General features: G+C 30.1%; 2 protein-coding genes across 7 annotated transcripts in view; one reads left to right on the top strand and one right to left on the bottom strand.

Annotated features, from left to right (window-relative positions):
- The window catches only part of LOC109596438 (neuropeptide Y receptor type 2), a 56,813-nt gene that overhangs the window by 11,061 nt on the left and 25,727 nt on the right, over positions 1 to 20,025 (bottom strand). For 4 of the 6 annotated variants that reach the window (XM_049963339.1, XM_020011979.2, XM_049963337.1 and 1 more), the window contains exons 2-3: positions 16,808 to 16,887; positions 3,785 to 3,817 (exon numbers count right to left, since the gene is read on the bottom strand). The gene's annotated coding sequence lies outside the window, so the exon portion shown is untranslated. Of the gene's footprint in view, positions 1 to 3,784; positions 3,818 to 16,196; positions 16,297 to 16,807; positions 16,888 to 20,025 lie in introns of those variants that run through there. The other 2 variants (XM_020011980.2, XM_049963338.1) reach the window with 2 other exon arrangements.
- On the top strand, positions 538 to 18,232 carry LOC126264461 (RNA-binding protein 25-like). The gene is made up of 3 exons (XM_049962502.1): positions 538 to 567; positions 17,358 to 17,521; positions 17,716 to 18,232. The coding sequence occupies exons 1-3, from the start codon at positions 538 to 540 to the stop codon at positions 18,230 to 18,232; spliced, it is 711 nt and encodes a 236-aa protein (XP_049818459.1).

Raw genomic sequence — 20,025 nt, forward strand, 5'->3', positions numbered from 1 at the left:
ACGTATAAACCGATAATTTTTATACGACACCATAAACTACAGAAACTAAACACAATAAACGGTCCTGCTGTTTCTTTTATTAAACGAACGATTTATTTCGTTTGTTATCAGACGTTTTATTAATATTAAGGTGCGACGTCTCGGCGTCTGAGCAAACTTATTTACGTAGTAGTTTCATTAAGTGCATTCGCTGTCGAACATACTAATGTGTGTTGAGAAGTTGGGGACGTCAACATGCAAACTATCTATTCTTAGATGCACGTTTATTTCAATTATAATGATGGATGCTGTTTTGCAGGAGCATCAGCAAAGTCCCCACTTATTGTAAAAATATAATTAAACATAATAATAATAATAATTTTGTAGGTTCTTCCCTTTCCTTCTTTAGCCATGATTGAACTGATAACTAAAACAATTTTAATTTAGTCGTCAAAACTCGTGTAATTAACATCAGACAACATTCTTCTGACAAAATTCAATAACCCACACAATGGCAATCTCCCGATGCGTCTGCAGGAAAATTAATTAATTGAGAACATGGCAAATATTGATTCAGCAAATGGACGGGTACGAAATGTTAAAATAGAAAATCCCCGCTTTTTTTTTTTAATTTTACGCCGATAATACGTTTTTAGACGTTCGAACCGCCGACCATTTGTTTGCTAATCGATTTCTCGTGATTACAAACGAACACCGATCATAGGCAAAAAATATTTGGAAGTGTTTTTTTTCTTTTTCGTGTGTTTGACCTTTTCGATGGCATCAATGAATGTTGAATGGAAGCCTTAATGTGCAAATATTTGTCTCCATTATTGCACGTGCACCTTCGACCTATTCAAATAATCATTTGCTAAGAGTTTTTTTAAACTTTCAACTGTCTAAACGGTAATTAATTTAAACTAATTAATTTTATAATTGGTAGGAAAAACTTTTAGTTTAATTAACGCCTATTTTGGACGGATTTAAATTGACTAACATTCAATGTCTAACCGGTGAACTTTACGAAAATAGTTTCGTCAACGTTAATTAAATTTCCTGTACTCGATTCGTAATTTATATACATTTTCGACATGTCAAATACAAAGCTTATTAAATTGCACGTGTACAAATAAAATATGCAGTCAAATATAATGTAATATTCTGTAAAACAATATCAAAAAGTGAAGGAAGGCTTTATAAATGTCACAAGTTTTAATATCAGGTACAGGAAAATGCTTTTAAAGTTCAACTTTCTACTTTATGCAACAAAATACCCACAATTGTAATCAAAACTCATAAATTTATACCCCAACTTACTCTTCAGAAGAAGTAAAACATTCTAGTTATTAGTTTAAAACTCTTTGGATGAGTTAATGTTAAGACATCTTCCATTAGATTTAGTATCTTCATATCTGTCATTATCTAAATCTATTAGAATTGTAAACAATAAAAGGCTCATACATCATCTAACTCAAAAAATGCTTTAAATCAGTGTAGGAAAAATTAAACAAAGACTTTCTGCGGTACCAAATGGAAGTTCATTTAGGTGTGAACGTGAGAAAATTGTGATACTAACCTCGTAATATATTTAAACGTCGGAACGTCACCGACAAAAACGGCCACTTGCTTCCGGAATTATTCAAATCGGGCGGTTTAATTGTGTCTCACACGCTGCGTTCAAATTAAGTGGAGGCTTTAAACACCGTAACCGTGTATGAGATCTGTGCAATTAATGAACTTGCTGTGAGAGAAAATGTTCTATCCACGAAAATTGGGAATTTGTGTTTCAGGATTTCCTCACCCTTCGGTATTGTGCGAATAATTACTGCGACTTAATGTACAGATTAAGAAAATTTATAATATTAATTATACTCAATGTAATAGTCAGATCTCATTAATCAAGACAGAAGATTAAGTTGATAAATCCATCTTGAAAATATGAAATTAACATGTATAAAAGTTTTCATTATAGAATTTAGGAGTTGTATACTTCTTAAACAACTTTATATACAATTAAAACAGATCAATTTTGTATATAATAAGAGAGTTGTGGGACTCCTTAAATAGTTTTCTATACAATTAAATGAGTTGTATACTTCTTAAAAACTTTTGAGTACAATTAAAACCTCTGAAAAACTTTCTAAACAATTTTGTATATAATTAAGATGGTCAAGAAATTTTCTAAACAATTTTATTTATAAATAAGGCATTTGTGAAACATCTTAAGCTATTTTATATACAATTAATACCGTTATGAAACTTTCTTATCAATTTTGTATATAATAAGAGAGTTGTGGAACTTCTTAAACAATTTTCTATACAATTAAGTGAGTTGTATATTTCTTAAGGAATTTTGAATACAATTAAGGCCTTTGAGAAACTTTCTAAGCAATTTTATATATAATTAAGACGGTCGTGAAATTTTGTAAGCAATTTTATTCATAAATAAAACATTTGTGAAACATCTTAAGCAATTTTATAAACAATTAATACAGTTATGGGACTTTCTTATCAATTTTGTATATAATAGGAGAGTTGTGGAACTTCTTAAACAATTTTCTATACTATTAAGTGAATTGTATACTTCTTAAGGAATTTTGAATACAATTAAGGCCTTTGAGAAACTTTCTAAGCAATTTTGTATATAATTAAGACGGTCGTGAAATTTTGTATCCAATTTTATTCATAAATAAAACATTTGTGAGACATCTTAAGCAATTTTATATACAATTAATACAGTTATGAAACTTTCTTATCAATTTTGTATATAATAAGAGAGTTGTGGAACTTCTTAAACAATTTTCTATACAATTAAGTGAATTGTATACTTCTTAAGGAATTTTGAGTACAATTAAGACCTTTGAGAAACTTTCTAAGCAATTTTGTATATAATTAAGACGGTCGTGAAATTTTGTAAGCAATTTTATTCATAAATAAAACATTTGTGAAACATCTTAAGCAATTTTATATACAATTAATACAGTTATGAAACTTTCTTATCAATTTTGTATATAATAGGAGAGTTGTGGAACTTCTTAAACAATTTTCTATACAATTAAGTGAATTGTATACTTCTTAAGGAATTTTGAGTACAATTAAGGCCTTTGAGAAACTTTCTAAGCAATTTTGTATATAAATAAGACGATCGTGAAATTTTGTAAACAATTTTATTCATAAATAAAACATCTGTGAAACATCTTTATCAATTTTATATACAATTAATACAGTTAGTTGTGGAATTTCTTGAACAGTTTTCTATACAATTAAGTGAGTCGTATACTTTTTAAAGAATTTTGAGTACAATTAAGACCTTTGGGAAACTTTCTAAGCAATTTTGTCTATAATTAAGATGGTCATGAAATTTTCTAATCAATTTTATTTATAAATAAATCATTTGTGATACATCTTAAGCAACTTTATGTACAATTAAGATAGTTATAAAACTTTCTTATCAATTTTGTATATAATAAGAGAGTTGTGGAACTTCTTAAACATTTTCCATACAATTAAGTGAGTTGTCTTAAACAAGTGAAATTTAATATTTTGTTGCCGAGATAATATTTATGTCTTTATTAGTTTCAACTGGAAGACGTTATTAAAAAAGTTTCTTTGTTTATGACCTTCGCCGCTTGCCGAGATTTAATTTAAATTATTTGAAAAAGTAACGTTGACATTTATTTTTATTCGTACCTTTTCATGAAGTGTTTTATTTAAAAATAAATCAGCCCCTATTTTATTTTTAAATTGCCTTATTTTGTTTATTATTTGTATGCTGGCATTATAAATATAAAATAAATTAATTTACCTTGTATGAGGTCACAGTTTCAATCAGGGTAACCTGGAAAAAAAAAATTGGGACAATAATTATTTGAATTCATTTCAACACAAAATACAATTTGTGTTTGTTTTATTTAAGAGGACTTTGTCTTTTGAACAAATTAAATATAACCGAGAGTTGTGTAAACATCAAGAAAAACTGTATTTATTTATGTCATTGTACGTGAAAGAACAGTACAAACAGAGTCAAGTGATAACGAGGCAAAGGACTTCGACTAACGACTACTTTGACGACGGCAACTGATGTTTAAATTGCCGTTCGATGTTCGGGCTCTTCGCCGCTCTGTTTTTATTTACACCAACCCCCTCGGCCTTAGGGCGAAATCAGGGGGGGTTGCACGACTGATTAATTACAGACGCTTTCTTAATTTGAAGCTCAGTTCGCCCATTAATGGTTTGTTACCGAGGCAAAATGAAAATTCCTAATTGGACGCCCTGCACCACTTTTATCTTCCGTCGGTGCGTCTGAAACTCGTTATCCGGTAAATTTAAACATCTCGCGGACGAATCTGAAGTACGATTCGAGGATCGGCCCGGACTGATAGACGGGATCAAAACTGGATGGTGGTGTTCCATTTTTCCGGTAATGTTGGCGCGGCAATGACGGGAATTATTCGGTTTGCACGTTTCCTGTCTCCCAAGACACCGGTATCAGAATCTGGCACGATCGATAGGCGTGTTACTATGGAAATTTCGAGGTTGAAATGTTTTTATTGCCATTTGTATGGTATGTTTGCTACTCCGTTTTTGAGGGTCGATTGTTTCAAACACTCGTAAGTCTTAGAGTGCAGGTTTTATCAGAAATAATAAAATTTAAATGCGTAACCCAATCACCGACAATAAAGTTGTAGGGATTAAATTTTAAAATCGTCCAATTTTAAACAGATTTAAATATTTTATTCTAATTTTTTATACAATTAAAACAGTTGGGAAACTTTAAAAGTACTTTTATATATATTTAAAACCGTTATCAAACTTTCTAAACTAATTTGTATACAGAAAACTTTCTAAAAAATTAAATTATGGAAGACAAAACCTTCTAAACAATTTTATATACAATTGAAACACTTTCAAACAATTTTATATACAATTAAGATAGTTAGGAAACTTTTCAGGATAATTTATATATAATTTAAATAATTCGAAAACTTTCTAACCAATTCTGTATACAATTAAAACAATAATAAAGCTTTCTAGACAATTAAGAAAGTTCGGAATCTTTCTAAGTAATTTTGTATAAAAATAGAGTTTGAGAAAGTTCCTAAATAACTTTTTATACAATTAAGACAGTTAGAAAACTTTCTAAGCAGTTGTATATAATTAATTAAGGCATTTAAGAAAGTTTCTAAATAGTTTTGTATACAATTAAAATGGTTGGTACATTTTCTAAGCAATTTCATATAAATTTAAGAAAGTTGGAAAGCTTTTAAAAAGTTTTGTATACAATTAAGAGATTTGAGAGATTCCCTTGGCAATTTTGTATACAATTAAGTTTCCAAGAAAATTTGTAGAAAATTAAAAGAGTAGGGAATCTTTCTCAAGAATTTTATTTATAATTACAACAAACAGTCAATTTTTTAAGCAATGTAGTGTATAATTAAGACATACAGAAAACTTTTTAAGCAATTTCATATAAAATTAGAGTTTGGGAGACCTTCTAAATAACTTTGTATACAATTAGAACAGTTGGGAAAGCTTCTAAGCAATTGTATATTAAATTAAGGCACTTAAGAAAGTTCCTATACAATAAAAATGGTTGGGACACATTCTAAGCAATTTTATATAAAATTAAAAAAGTGGGAAAGCTTTTAAAAAAGTTTGTATACAATTAAGAGATTTGAGAGACTTCTTTGTCAATTATATATACAATTAAGTTTCCAAGAAAATGTGTAGAAAATTAAAAAAATAGGGAATATTTCTCAAGAATTTTATATACAATTACAAGAATAAGGCATCTTTCTAAACAATATAGTATATATTTAAGATATACAGAAAGTTTTTTAAGAAATTTTGTAAAAATTAGAGTTCGGGAAACCTGTTAAATAAGTTTGTATACAATTGGGAAAGTTTCTAAGCAATTGTATATAAAATTAAGGCACTTAATAAAGTTTCTAAATAGTTTTGTATACAATTAAAATGGTTGGGACACTTTCTAAGCAATTTGATATAAACTTAAGAAAGTGGGAAAGCTTTTAAAAAAGTTTGAATACAATTAAGAGATTTGAGATACTTCTTTGGCAATTTTGTATACAATTAAGTTTCCAAGAAAATTTGTAGAAAATTAAAAGAGTAGGGAATCTGTCTCAAGAATTTTATATATAATTACAACGAACAGTCAACTTTCTAAGCAATGTAGTGTATAATTAAGACATACAGAAAACTTTTTAAACAATTTCATATAAAATTAGAGTTTGGGAGACCTTCTAAATAACTTTGTATACAATTAGAACAGTTGGGAAAATTTCTAAGCAATTGTATATTAAATTAAGGCACTTAATAAAGTTTCTAAATAGTTTTGTATACAATTAAAATGGTTGGGACACTTTCTAAGCAATTTGATATAAACTTAAGAAAGTGGGAAAGCTTTTAAAAAAGTTTGTATACAATTAAGAGATTCGAGATACTTCTTTAGCAATTTTGTATACAATTAAGTTTTCAAGAAAATTTGTAGAAAATTAAAAGAATAGGGAATCTTTCTCAGGAATTTTATATATAATTACAACAATCAGGTAACTTTCTAAGCAATGTAGTGTATAATTAAGACATACAGAAAACTTTTTAAGCAATTTTATATAAAATTAGAGTTTGAGAGACCTTCTAAATAACTTTGTATACAATTAGAACAGTTGGAAAAGCTTCTAAGTAATTGTATATAAAATTAAGGCACTTAAGAAAGTTCCTATACAATTAAAATGGTTCTAAGCAATTTCATATAAAATTAAGAAAGTGAGAAAGCTTTTAAAAAAGTTTGTATACAATTAAGAGATTTGAGAGACATCTTTGTCAATTTTATATATAATTAAATTTCCAAGAAAATTTGTAGAAAATTAAAAAAATAGGGCATATTTCTCAAGAATTTTATATACAATTACGAGAATAAGACATCTTTCTAAACAATATAGTATATATTTAAGATATACAGAAAGTTTTTTAATAAATTTTGTAAAAATTAGAGTTCGGGAGACCTGTTAAATAAGTTTGTATACAATTGGGAAAGTTTCTAAGCAATTGTATATAAAATTAAGGCACTTAAACTTAGTTGGAACACTTTTTAAGTCTTGTATTTCAATGAGACCTCCTAATTTAATGTTGATTAACTTAATTACGTCAAGTAAAATTGTAATCCAGATGAATTCCTCAGACAGTGACATGTTAAATGGGAACTATTCACCAATTTGCTTAATAGAGAAACGAATGTGTGTCACACAAATTGGAATGAAGTCGTATTAGATGCATTTGGGTGACGGAACTTCCGGATTCTTGGCTCGGCTAGACCGTATTTTGAGTGGCGACGTTAATTGCATTCAACGAGCCCAACGCAAATGCGTCATTTCGACTTAATTCGAACGGTTAATTTATACGTACGTCTGATCCTTGCGTGGGTGATTGTCAGTGAGCCGAAACCCTTTGTCAGATTTCAGCCGAGACCTTAATTCGTTTTTGAATAAATAAAAAAAACGTCTGGAAGTAAGCAACTCCGGGAAATCCTCGTTTAATTCGGTCGCTTGTCGGATAATGAGCCATACAAACAAACTCCGGTGCAAGCAATTGCAATTGATGATTAATTGCGGAACGGATTTGCGTCCCCGGAGGCAAAATGGGTCGGCCTGTTTTATTTGCCTAATTGGAATTTGTGCAACGATTCCCCGAGGGCGGATTTTATTTTTAGATGTAACGGTAAACACGTAATACGCGCCCGCTCATCAATCACAATTTCTTGTTGAATGGTGACGAATAAAAATTATGGCCGATTGTCGGCTCTGCAAACATTTCCAGACTGGAATACTTTTAATTGATGGACCACCTTTAAAATATGAAGGGAAGAGGTCAATAAAATTTTTTAATAACGTATTAAACAAAGTTTTGTATCAACGAATGGATATACAACGTAAAGAATTCAAAGCTTCCTGTTTTGTATAAAATTAAGGCAGTTAGACAACTTCTTACCCAATTTTGTATTAAGTATATAACTGGAAACTTTCTAAAGACTTATGTATTTATTAAGAGAGTTGAGAAAGTGTATCAACGTTTGGATATACAATGTATACAGTTCCAAACTTCCTGTTTTGTATAAAATTAAGGTAGTTGGGCAACTTCTTAACCAATTTCGTATTAAGTACATAACTGGAAACTTTCTAAAAAGTTGTGTGTATAATTAAGGGAGTTGAGAAAGTGTATCAACGTATGGATATACAATGTATACAGCTCCAAACTTCCTGTTTTGTATAAAAATAAAGTAGTTAGATAATTTCTTAACCAATTTCGTATTAAGTATATAACTGGAAACTTTCTAAAGAGTTGTGTATATATATAAAAGAGTTGAGAAAGTGTATCAACGTATGGATATACAATGTATACAGTTCCAAACTTCCTGTTTTGTATAAAATTAAGGTAGTTGGATAACTTCTTAACCAATTTTGTATTAAGTATGTAACTTTCTAAAGAGTTGTGTATATAATTAAGAGAGTTGAGAAAGTGTATCAACATATGGATATACAATGTATATTATTCCAAACTTTCTGTTTTGTATAAAATTAGGATAGCCAGACAACTTCTTAATAATTTTGTCTTAAGTATATTACTTCTTAAATAGTTATGTGTATAATTAAGAAATTTCTGAAACTAAATCAACATTTAGTGAATGATTTAGTTTATTTCTTATTTTGTACAGAATTAAAACAGTTATGCAATTTCCTGTCTAATTTTATACACAATTAAAAGAGTAATGGGACCTTTTGTATATATTTAAGAGAGTTGAGAAACTTCTTCACCAGTCTTGTACATCTTAGTCAGTTCAAAAACTTTAAATAGCTTTTTTATACAGCCGGCCTAAAATTATTGCGCAATTTTGATTATATAATACATCCATAATTATGTAAAATACTTTTCTTGCGCCCTTGAAAATAATCTGAAACGAATCTCGAGAATAAAAGGAACAAAAGACTTTAAACCCCATCCCCGGCATCTCCATAAATTACCATGATCACTCAAAGAATCCATATGCAAATTCCCATTATTTCCGTAATAAAATCATTTTGTGCAGTGACCCAGTTAAATCCGGGCTGATTAAAAAAAAAACTTATCAGCGAAACAAGATAAGTCGTATTTCATATTCGTTTCAGCGGCAAAAAAAGTGGAACATTTATTATCTCGGACGCAACCCCCCCGATTTTTTCTTGTACTTTGTATTAATAACGGGCCCTGTGTAAGTGGGATGAGTGGCTGGAGGAGGCCATAACTCAATTATGACATTAATTAATACGAAGATCAATTACAAGTTTCAGTTTACCATATAATAACAAGGGCCAATCGATATTTATTGTTGGGCATGATGTTTTGTGCCTATTTTAAGAGATGGTGGAAATTTATTCCATCCAATTACAGTTTTTTTTTTCTAATTGGCGACAAGAAATCTGAAAACCTAATAATTAAGTAATAAATAAAGTCACATTGACAAAATAATGAAAGTTGTACTTAAATCAGTAACTGAAAAAATATCTCCAAAGTTTCCCTATTGATTTTCACTTAGTGGAGTTTAATGAATTGTTCTGCCATTTCAGTTTCAGTTTACTTTCTAAATGATACTTTTATTGTTCAATCAATGTAATGTCATTTCAATTTACATAATTATTTTGAACTGACATCATTAAGTCGAAGACAATGGATCAAACTATAAAATAAATGACACCTCATCACCTTAATGTGGGGATTTCATGTCTGAATATAATTTATATTTGTGTTAAAATAACGTAAATATTCAGTAGGTATACAAATATATTCAAAACAACCACTCAGAAGGCAAATATTGTCGTAAACCTCTTAAAAATACCATTTTTTCATCCAACCCTTAAAAATCGATTGATAAAGTCTAAAATTGTGCTTCCACATCACTTCTTTCGTCTTTTAAGCTTATTTTTCACCCCCTTTGAGATCGAATTACCAAAAATCCCCTTCTTATTGAGTTTTAACTCATCTGAAAGTGTGAGAGGAATTGGATTTAGACATTTATTTTTATTGATAAGTGTTTCTTTGCTCAAGTTTGGCCAAAGTTTGATAATGAAACATGACGTTAATTGGGATAACTTGGGGTTAATTAGCTGATATTTAAATAATCCCTGGAGGTTCCCAGTAATTTTGAGTCGAGGTAAATTTGTTGACAGAAAATTAATTCGCAGAACGTTTTGGAGGGAATCTCCTTGCAAGACCTTTGGGGGATTAGTTGAAGAATTTTGTGGGGGGAACCGAGACAAATTCCCAGCGAATTAGTTTGTTAAAGTAATTTGTGCAAGAAGTTGAGAAAATAAGAACGAAACAAAAGAATAAATTTACACAACTAATGGCCTCTTCTCAAGGGCTAAAATTTCAAGGAATAATAAGAGTGACACACATAACCTAATTATTTAGATTACAACTTAACTAATAGGTTATGTGATAGTCGTCTAATTCTGACACATATAACCTAATTGTTTAGATTATAACCTAACTAATAACTTATGTGATAGTTGTCTAATTCTGACACACATAACCTAATTGTTTAGGTTATAACCTAACTAATAGCTTATGTGATAGTTGTCTAATTCTGACACACATAACCAAATTGTTTAGGTTACAACCTAACTTATAGGTTATGTGACAATAATAATTTTCATTGCAATAGAATAAACATGGAACTGAATACATTCATCTAAACGATAACATTCTAATTTACAAATGACAAGTTCCATTATCACAGATGAAACGCAAAACTATTATGCGCTGCATCCAGATACATAAAGGCAATTAATGGCAACCGTCATAACAAACTGCAAACAGTAAATCGAGCAAAACAGCACACTCCAATTTATTGACCAATAAACGTCCGGACATTGTCCGGCATCCGATCACCATAAATTACATTGAACGTATTGAAACGCCGTCATACGCACAAGACCGGCCGCAATTTTTTTTTTCTCCCTTTCTGGGTCAATCTGTCGCAACCCGTTTAATTTGGGTCGTGGATAACGTTGAGGTGGTGTGGGGTGGATGAATCGGGTTTGAATTTCAATCGACGGTCGTTTGCATAGACTAATCAAACGGGTCCTGTGTCCGGTTTTCCTTATTTTCCGGGGAATATTGGTCCCCCTAGTAATTTGAGGGTTTTTGCCACGTAATTATTTTAAGAGGACGACGTTGGGGGTATTTGCTTATGCAAAATTTTGTTTGTTAATAATCAACGTTGGACCAACCAACAGGGCGTTAATATTTGTGTATTAATTGAATCATTGTTTTAAGACTAATTTTATAATGCTTCATTTAAAAAAGTTTTAATTGTATATACTATAAACAATTGCTTAAAAATTTTTATAAATTATTTTGTATAAAATTAATCTTTTAAACTTCTTTAACTTTAACTAAGAGAAATATGAAACTTCTAATAAATTTTCTACACAATTTAAGTAATTTTATATACAGTTAAGACTGTTGATTTGGTTAATTCTTTAAGCACTTTATATACAGTTAATGAAGTATTGAAATTAAGTTCTTTTATATATAATTAAGACAGTTTTAAAACTTTATATACAATTTTGTATATAATTAAGACATGTATTAAACTTTATTGACTATTTTGAATATAATTAAGAGAAATATGATATTTTCTGAGAAATTATGTATACAATTTAAGTAATTTTATATACAATTAAGACTATTGATTTAGCTAATATTTCAGAACTATATTATATACAACTATATATAATTGCTTAAAAAGCACATTTGTGAATTTTTATAAACTATTTTGTATAAAATTAATCTGTTAAACTTCTTTAACTTTAACTAAGAGAAATATGAAACTTCTAATAAATTTTCTATACAATTTAAGTAATTTTATATACAATGAAGACTGTTGATTTGGTTAATTCTTTAAGCACTTTATATACAGTTAATGAAGTAATGAAATTAAGTTCTTTTGTATATAATTAAGACAGTTTTAAAACTTTATATACAATTTTGTATATTATTAAGAAATGTATTAAACTTTATTGGCTATTTTGAATATAATTAAGAGAAATTTGAAATTTTCTGAGAAATGTTGTATATAATTTAAATAATTTTATATACAATTAAGACTATTGATTTAGCTAACAATTTAAGCACTTTAAATATATTTTAATAAGTTATAAAATTAAGCACTTATGTATATAATTAAGAGTTTACATACAATTTTGTATATAATTAAGACATGTATTAAACTTTTTTAGTTATTATCAATATAATTAAGCGAAATATAAAACTCTATAAGAACTTTTGTATATAATTTAACCAATATTATATACAATAAGGACTTTTGATTTGGTTAACCTTTTAAGCACTTTATATACAGTTAAGAGATTTACGAAGTTAAGCACTTTTGTATATAATTAAGATAATTTTTAAAACTATATATACAATTTTGTATAAAATTAAGTAATGCATTAAGAAAAATATGAAATTCTAAGAAATAATTGTATATAATTTAAACAATTTTATATATAATGAAGACTGTTGATTTAAGCACTTTATATACAGTTAAAATAATTCTGGAATTAATCACTTTTGTTTATAATTAAGATGTTGTTTCTACCGATATATTTTATGTGTTTTTTTATAAATTGTATTTAATTTATCTGTTTGTATAAATCTACAATTTACGGTATTATTTTCGAATTCAATTTAAATATTATCTACAGCAACAAATCAAATATACAGTAATTTATTGCAAATTAAATTTCATGTATTTAATTCATATTTATTAATTTATGCACCTTCATTAATTTGATACATTCTGAATTCAAAAAATAATTAATAATGTTCCACCATTTTCATAATTAATTTCTCACCTACAAACTAATAAAAGAGTTCCCCCCCCCTTAAACTTCGTTCTTAATTGTTGTTTTCTCAAATCATCCAATAATTCACCTCCGGTCGAATTTCATCAGGCGAACTACTAATTAAATTCAAAATTCAAGCTACAACACTTGGAAATTGTTCCCATTAATGTACTGTAATTAACGAAGTTGAGCTATTAATTTTAAGTTCGACCCGACTTAATTCCTGTGTTATTTTTTTTCACCCTGTCAACCGGGAACTTTTGTGTAGACATTTTACACTTCACTAATTAACTTTGTTAAACTGTTTTGTGTTATTCGAAGTTAACTAAACTTGGGCAGTATTTAAATCTTATATAGTATACTTTGTTGCAGTCCATTAACTGTTGTTGTCATAATTACACATTACGACCCCCCCAATAAAACTGCATTTAAATTGGAGTCATCATTAGCATGTTAAAGACCACCCCAATTCCGGGCCAAAGTCGCAATAATTCACAAACCCGCTGACCCAATAATAATGACTAATAAAAACTTGGATCATGGATTGATATTGCGGGAGGGGAAAATTGTTTTTTTCTTTCGCGTAGAACATAAATCAAGCTAACGGCCACGAGCTAATGTGCTGAGTGGCGAGAAAAAGTCACCACCAAGAATTTGTGGGGGATGGGGGAAACTGCTGCCAAGAATTATTATCGCACACATTCGATTTTTATGGGTGCATCAATCTGGTTTTTGAGGGTGGTTTCCAGACTGTCGTTTTTAATCTATTGTGGCTTAAAAGTGGATATGACAAATCTATTGTTCGTTCAGATTGAGACAAAATAAATAATAGACGTAAATTAAAATGTGTTTGACGTTCATTGTTACGAACTGGAGAACGTGTTAATATGTTAAAATTGCAGTGAAATAAATTAAAATTTCACATTAACGTGTGAACAACTACATTCTTTATACAAATCCTAAAATATTCCTCTTAAACCTTTAATTGCCGCTGTTTTAGATTTTAATTATCATCCATTTTAGTCAGTTAGAACAAAAAAAAAGGGGGATTGACAATGTGGACAGGTGCGATCGTTTTATTTTCGAATTTGCAGCATCCACCATCTGCTAACCGATCTGCACACTTCAATCAATGTCGCTGGATATTATTTCCCGGCGTCCGGTTACCTAGGAACGTTTTCCAAAGAACACACAAAGATTAATTTCGTTTCACTTTGCTATGCTGTTTCGCTTAACGAGCCCCTTTTTTAGCGATGCGTATTTTCTGCGTGTACCGTAAAAAGCAATCCCATCAAACGTTCCATGTTCGGGCTTTAATTGAGGACGATATATTTACAGTTGTCTATTTTTATTTTCACAATTATCTTTGTTAAACGAATCATAACTTTCTTAGTCCTATGAAAATAGCTTAGAAAGATTGACAACTATTTTAATTGTATAAAAACTTGCCTAGAAACTTTCATAACTATCTAAACTATATTTAAAATTGCCCAGGAGGTTTAGAAAGTGTCTTAATTTCATATAAAATGGTTTAAAAGGATTTTTAACTACTTTAATTGTATAAAAAATTGGTCAAAAATTTTAAAAAGTATCTTAATTTAATAAAAAATTGCTTAAGAAATTTCACAACATTCTTTGTTGTATACAGAATACTTTAGAAAGATTAACCACTATTTTAATTGTATAAAAAATTGTCTAGGAACTTTCATAACTATCTAATCTATACTTAAAATTGCCCTGGAGGTTTAAAAGGTGTCTAAATTTTATATAAAATGATTTAAAAGGATTTTTAACTATTTTAATTGTATAGAAAATTGGTCAAAAATTTTAAAAAGTGTCTTTTTTCCATAAAAAATTGCTTAAGAAGTTTCACAACATTCTTAGTTGTATAAAAAATACCTTAGAAAGATTAACAACTGTTTTAATTGTATATAAAATTGCCTAGGAGGTTTAGAAGGTGTTTTAATTTTATATAAAATGCTTTAAAAGGATTTTTAACTACTTTAATTGTATAGAAAATTGGTCAAAAATTTTAAAAAGAGTCTTAATTCCATAAAAAATTGCTTAAGAAGTTTCACAACATTCTTAGTTGTATAAAAAATACCTTAGAAAGATTAACAACTGTTTTATTTGTATATAAAATTGTCTAGGAGGTTTAGAAGGTGTCTTAATTTTATAAAAAATGGTTTAAAAAGATTTTTAACTACTTTAATTGTATAGAAAATTGGTCAAAAATTTTAAAAAGAGTCTTAATTCCATAAAAAATTGCTTAAGAAGTTTCACAACATTCTTAGTTGTATAAAAAATACCTTAGAAAGATTAACATCTGTTTTAATTGTATATAAAATTGTCTAGGAGATTTAGAAGGTGTCTTAATTTTATAAAAAATGGTTTAAAAAGATTTTTAACTACTTTAATTGTATAGAAAATTGGTCAAAAATTTTAAAAAGTGTCTTAATTACATAAAAAATTGCTTAAGAAGTTTCACAACATCCTGAGTTTTATACAAAATATCTTAGAAAGATTAACAACTGTTTTAATTGTATAAAAAACTTTCACAACTTTCTCAACTATATTTAAAATTGCCCTGGAGATTTAGAAAGAGTCTTAATTTTATATAAAATGGTTTAAAAGGATTTTTAACTACTTTAATTGTATAGAAAATTGGTTAAAAATTTTAAAAAGAGTCTTAATTCCATAAAAAATTGGTTGAGAAGTTTCACAACATTCTTAGTTTTATACAAAATACCTTAGAAAGATTAACAACTATTTTAATTGTATAAAAAATTGCCTAGAAACTTTTACAACTGTTTAAAATATATTTAAAGTTGCCCAGAAGATTTAGAAGGTGTCTTAATTTTATACAAAATGGTTTAAAAAGATTTTTAATTACTTTAATTGTAAATAAAATTGGCCAAAAATTTTAAAAAGTGTCTTAATTCCATAAAAAATTGCTTAAGAAGTTTCACAAAATTCTTAGTTGTATACAAAATACCTTAGAAAGATTAACAACTCTTTTATTTGTATAAAAAACTACACAGAAACTTCCACAACTGACTCAATTACATTAAAAAGAAGTGTCTTAATTTTATACAAAATTACTTAAAAAGATTTTGAACTCCCTTAATTGTATAGAAAATTTCTCAAGAAGTTTCGAAATTGTTTTCATTTTATACAAAATTTCTTCCCACTTTCTCACAAATTAAACAAGTATCTAAATTTCAAATAAAATTGTTTAAAATGTTTTACAGTAATGTTAATTGCATTGTATAGATTTGAAACAATTAAAAATACGTTTAAAAATGTACAACTGACCTTATTAATATAAATCCAAAGAGAACACTTAATCCACACCTTGTTCAAAACAAAATAATCAATCGACCCCAAAATAATAATACACGAACAAAAGCAATTTGTGTCCTTCACAACATTCGACAGTCGTGCTAATCACGATTAAATTACCAAAGTCAACAAGGCTCGACTAAAAGATGTGCAATATTTAAACAGTTTATTTATGTACCAAAATGTATTTGAAAATAAACGTACAAATATTTACATAGATCGATAGATTTTAGATAATAATAATCTAATTTTTAAAATTTATATAATCCGGATGATGTAAGGGGGTGGATAAGTTGAGGTTGGGGAATTGGAAAGCATTACGTCGATATTTTACGTTTTACACACGCCATTTTTAAATGTCAAGACATTTAATTCGGATATCGTTTCACTTTAATCTATTTCCTTATCCGGAGTCGCGACGAGTCACTTAAACTAATTGAGAAAATCCCCCCCCCCCTCACTAGTGGATTTAATCGTGCCCCATTTTCCCGTTCCCTTTTCCCAACGCATAATTTTATTTAAATTCCTCGGATTTCGCCACTTTTCACTCGGGGTTGCGGTGATGGATGTGCAATACGACTTACCTGGAGTGCCTTCCAGTGCAATTTCTTAGGTGCGGCTATTTTCATCGACGGATTTGGCCGGGCGGTGTTTCAGGGCCGGCCTGAAACAATCGCCTACGTTATAAAATTGTGTTACACCCTCTCTGTGTGTGTGTGTCTAATTAGTGACCGTTTTAAACGGGGACATGTTTTGTGTGCCTTTGTCATTTGGTGATACGATTGTTGGAGCTGATTTTGTGTGTCCATCGAGGCGATTTGAATGAAGATATCGTGACATTTAAATCTGAAACTACGTGCCCGACCATGAAGTCTCGGACCTCGGATGTCTTTTCTTATCTCTCAGCTGCAGACTGGGTTTAATCCCCATCGTTAGCTTTAAATAAACTTTATAATGTTAGGTGTAAACTGTAACTTTATATGGCCCACGAATTGTTCAAATTATACCCCTTTATTTAGAGATGAAATAAAAACAATTAACTGATTTTGAATATTTTTAATATGGTGAAAAAACCATCAGATTTCATCTATCAACCCTCGTTTTTGAGATACAAACTTATTGAATTTACGACAGACGGCAGTCAGAAAACAGAAGACAAAAGACAAAAGAAAGACAGAAGACAGAAGAAAATATAAGAAGACAGAAGACAGAAGACAAAAGACAGAAGACAGAAGACAGAAGATAGAAGACAGAAGACAGAAGACAGAAGACAGAAGACAGAGGACAGAGGACAGAAGGTAGAGGACAGAAGACAGAGGACAGAAGACAGAAGAAAATATAAGAAGACAGAAGACAGAACACAGAAGACAGAAGACAAAAGACAGAAGACAGAAGACAGAAGACAGAAGACAAAAGACAAAAGACAAAAGACAAAAGACAGAAGACAGAAGACAGAGGACAGAATATAGAAGAATATATAAGAAGTCAGAAGACAGAGGACAGAAGACAGTAGACATAAGAAGACAGAAGACAGAGGACAGAAGACAGAAGACAGAAGACAGAAGATAGAAGACAGAAGACAGAAGACAGAGGACAGAAGGCAGAGGACAGAAGACAGAAGAAAATATAAGAAGACAGAAGACAGAACACAGAAGACAGAAGACAAAAGACAGAAGACAGAAGACAGAAGACAGAAGACAGAAGACAAAAGACAAAAGACAGAAGACAGAAGACAGAGGACAGAATATAGAAGAATATATAAGAAGTCAGAAGACAGAGGACAGAAGACAGTAGACATAAGAAGACAGAAGACAGAGGACAGAAGACAGAAGACAGAAGACAGAAGACAGAAGACAAAAGACAGAAGACAGAAGACAGAAGACGGAAGACAGAAGACAGAAGACAGAAGACAAAAGACAGAAGACAGTAGACATAAGAAGACAGAGGATAGAAGACACAGGACAGAGCACAGAGGACAGAGGACAGAAGACAGAAGTCATAAGATATAAGACAAAGACATAAAACATAAGACATAAGACAGAAGACAGAAAACAGAAAACAGAAGAGAGAATACAGAAAACAGAAGACACAGGACAGAGGACAGAGGCCAGAAGACATAAGACATAAGATATAAGACAAAGACATAAAACATAAGACATAAGACAGAAGACAGAAGACAGAAAACAGAAAACAGAAGAGAGAATACAGAAAACAGAAGACACAGGACAGAGGCCAGAGGACAGAAGACATAAGACATAAGATATAAGACAAAGACATAAAACATAAGACATAAGACATAAGACATAAGACATAAGACATAAGACAGAAGACAGAACACAGAACACAGAACACAGAACACAGAACACAGAACACAGAACACAGAACACAGAACACAGAACACAGAAGACAGAAGACAGAAGACAGAAGACAGAAGACAGAAGACAGATTACAGATTACAGAGGACAGAGGACAAACGACAGAGAACAGAAGACAGACGACAGACATGATGACAGTGACATGTCTCGACTAAAACACCAAAAACCATCAAATTTAGATGAACAGTGGCAAAGTACATAAAATAAATAATAAAATCAGTCGAGTCCAATGAAACCTTCTGAATATAAAATCACAGCCATAATGGAGCAATTGATTTGGCGAAATGGAACAGACGTGTAACAATATTTAATTCACAACAATACTAAAAAAAAGCCATTAAACTTGACCTATTGGAGGCACTGACATTTTGAAGATTGAATTTGAACAAACACACTCGAAAGTAATTAAAATCAAAGTAAATTTTGCGTGCTCCCTTCGGCAAACATAATTTCCACTAGTAAATTGATTTCGATTCGCGGCCGAAACGTCGGAATTCCGACTGGAAGAGTTGAGCACCGTCAACACTACAATGCATAATTGCTCCGTTGTTTCGCGTCCATCATTAATAATGATGAGCCCTCACTTCGGATTCGTTAATAAAGTAATTGAACGGGTGAGTCGTCTGGGTAACTTTTAATTAATTGTTTCGTTAATTGTGCAGGATTGCGCAGGAGCCCCGTTTATTATTATTCAGCCGATTAGTTGATAGTGAGTGGAGCTTTTATTGTTCCTCCTTCAGGTTTTCTTGTGCCACGTTTGATGGGGTTTAATGGATTCGCGATTTACGCACACCCAAATGAACGTGACGTGTGCATCTGCTTTTGATTAATTATACCACGATGGAGCTTTTCTTTTTCTTCCATTTATCTTTCCGTATCATCCAATTGATTATCTTAGTCAAGAAAATCTAATTTATATAAATTTTAAGGTGTTGTGTTTGTGTCTGGTTCAACAACCAACGAGTCTGTGGTTGGAAGAAGATCCTGGCCCTTCAAAATCCAGTTTTCCTAAGGATAATCGAGTATTATCACATTGTGGCAACATTCCGGGGCCTGAGCAAGATCTCCGGACTTATCACGGATTAAACACGTGTGGCACATCACAGACATCAAGCTTCCAAATTCCACAAACTTTGGAGGGCCTTCAGTGTCAAGTAAAGGTGGCAGGATCAAATTGGATCAAGCCAAGACGAGTCAATGAAGGCCAGGATCATCATACACTTAAAAAAATTGTACTGGTCAATATATTAAGCTTTAACGTCTGATTTTTTAATCATTCATTGCCTTCTACAGCCTCAAATCAAAGAAGTATAATACTGAGGACAAAGGAAATTGAGTTAAGTAGTAAATGAAAACCTGCACAGAAAATCAATAAGTAATTATGAAGAGATTACATTAGTAATCCCCATCATTTTTTCAATTTAATC

This window comes from Aethina tumida, chromosome 2, assembly GCF_024364675.1.
Source record: "Aethina tumida isolate Nest 87 chromosome 2, icAetTumi1.1, whole genome shotgun sequence".
NCBI lineage: Eukaryota > Metazoa > Arthropoda > Insecta > Coleoptera > Nitidulidae > Aethina > Aethina tumida.

What these genes read in the sequence shown, in the direction of transcription:
- LOC126264461 (XM_049962502.1), top strand. Translation starts at nt 538, where the DNA reads ATGGCAAATATTGATTCAGCAAATGGACGG. An exon ending in TTGATTCAGCAAATGGACGG is followed by an intron (nt 568 to 17,357) that starts GTACGAAATGTT and finishes AATTTACGACAG; the next exon opens with ACGGCAGTCAGAAAACAGAA. An exon ending in CAGAGGACAGAGGACAGAAG is followed by an intron (nt 17,522 to 17,715) that starts GTAGAGGACAGA and finishes AGAAGTCAGAAG; the next exon opens with ACAGAGGACAGAAGACAGTA.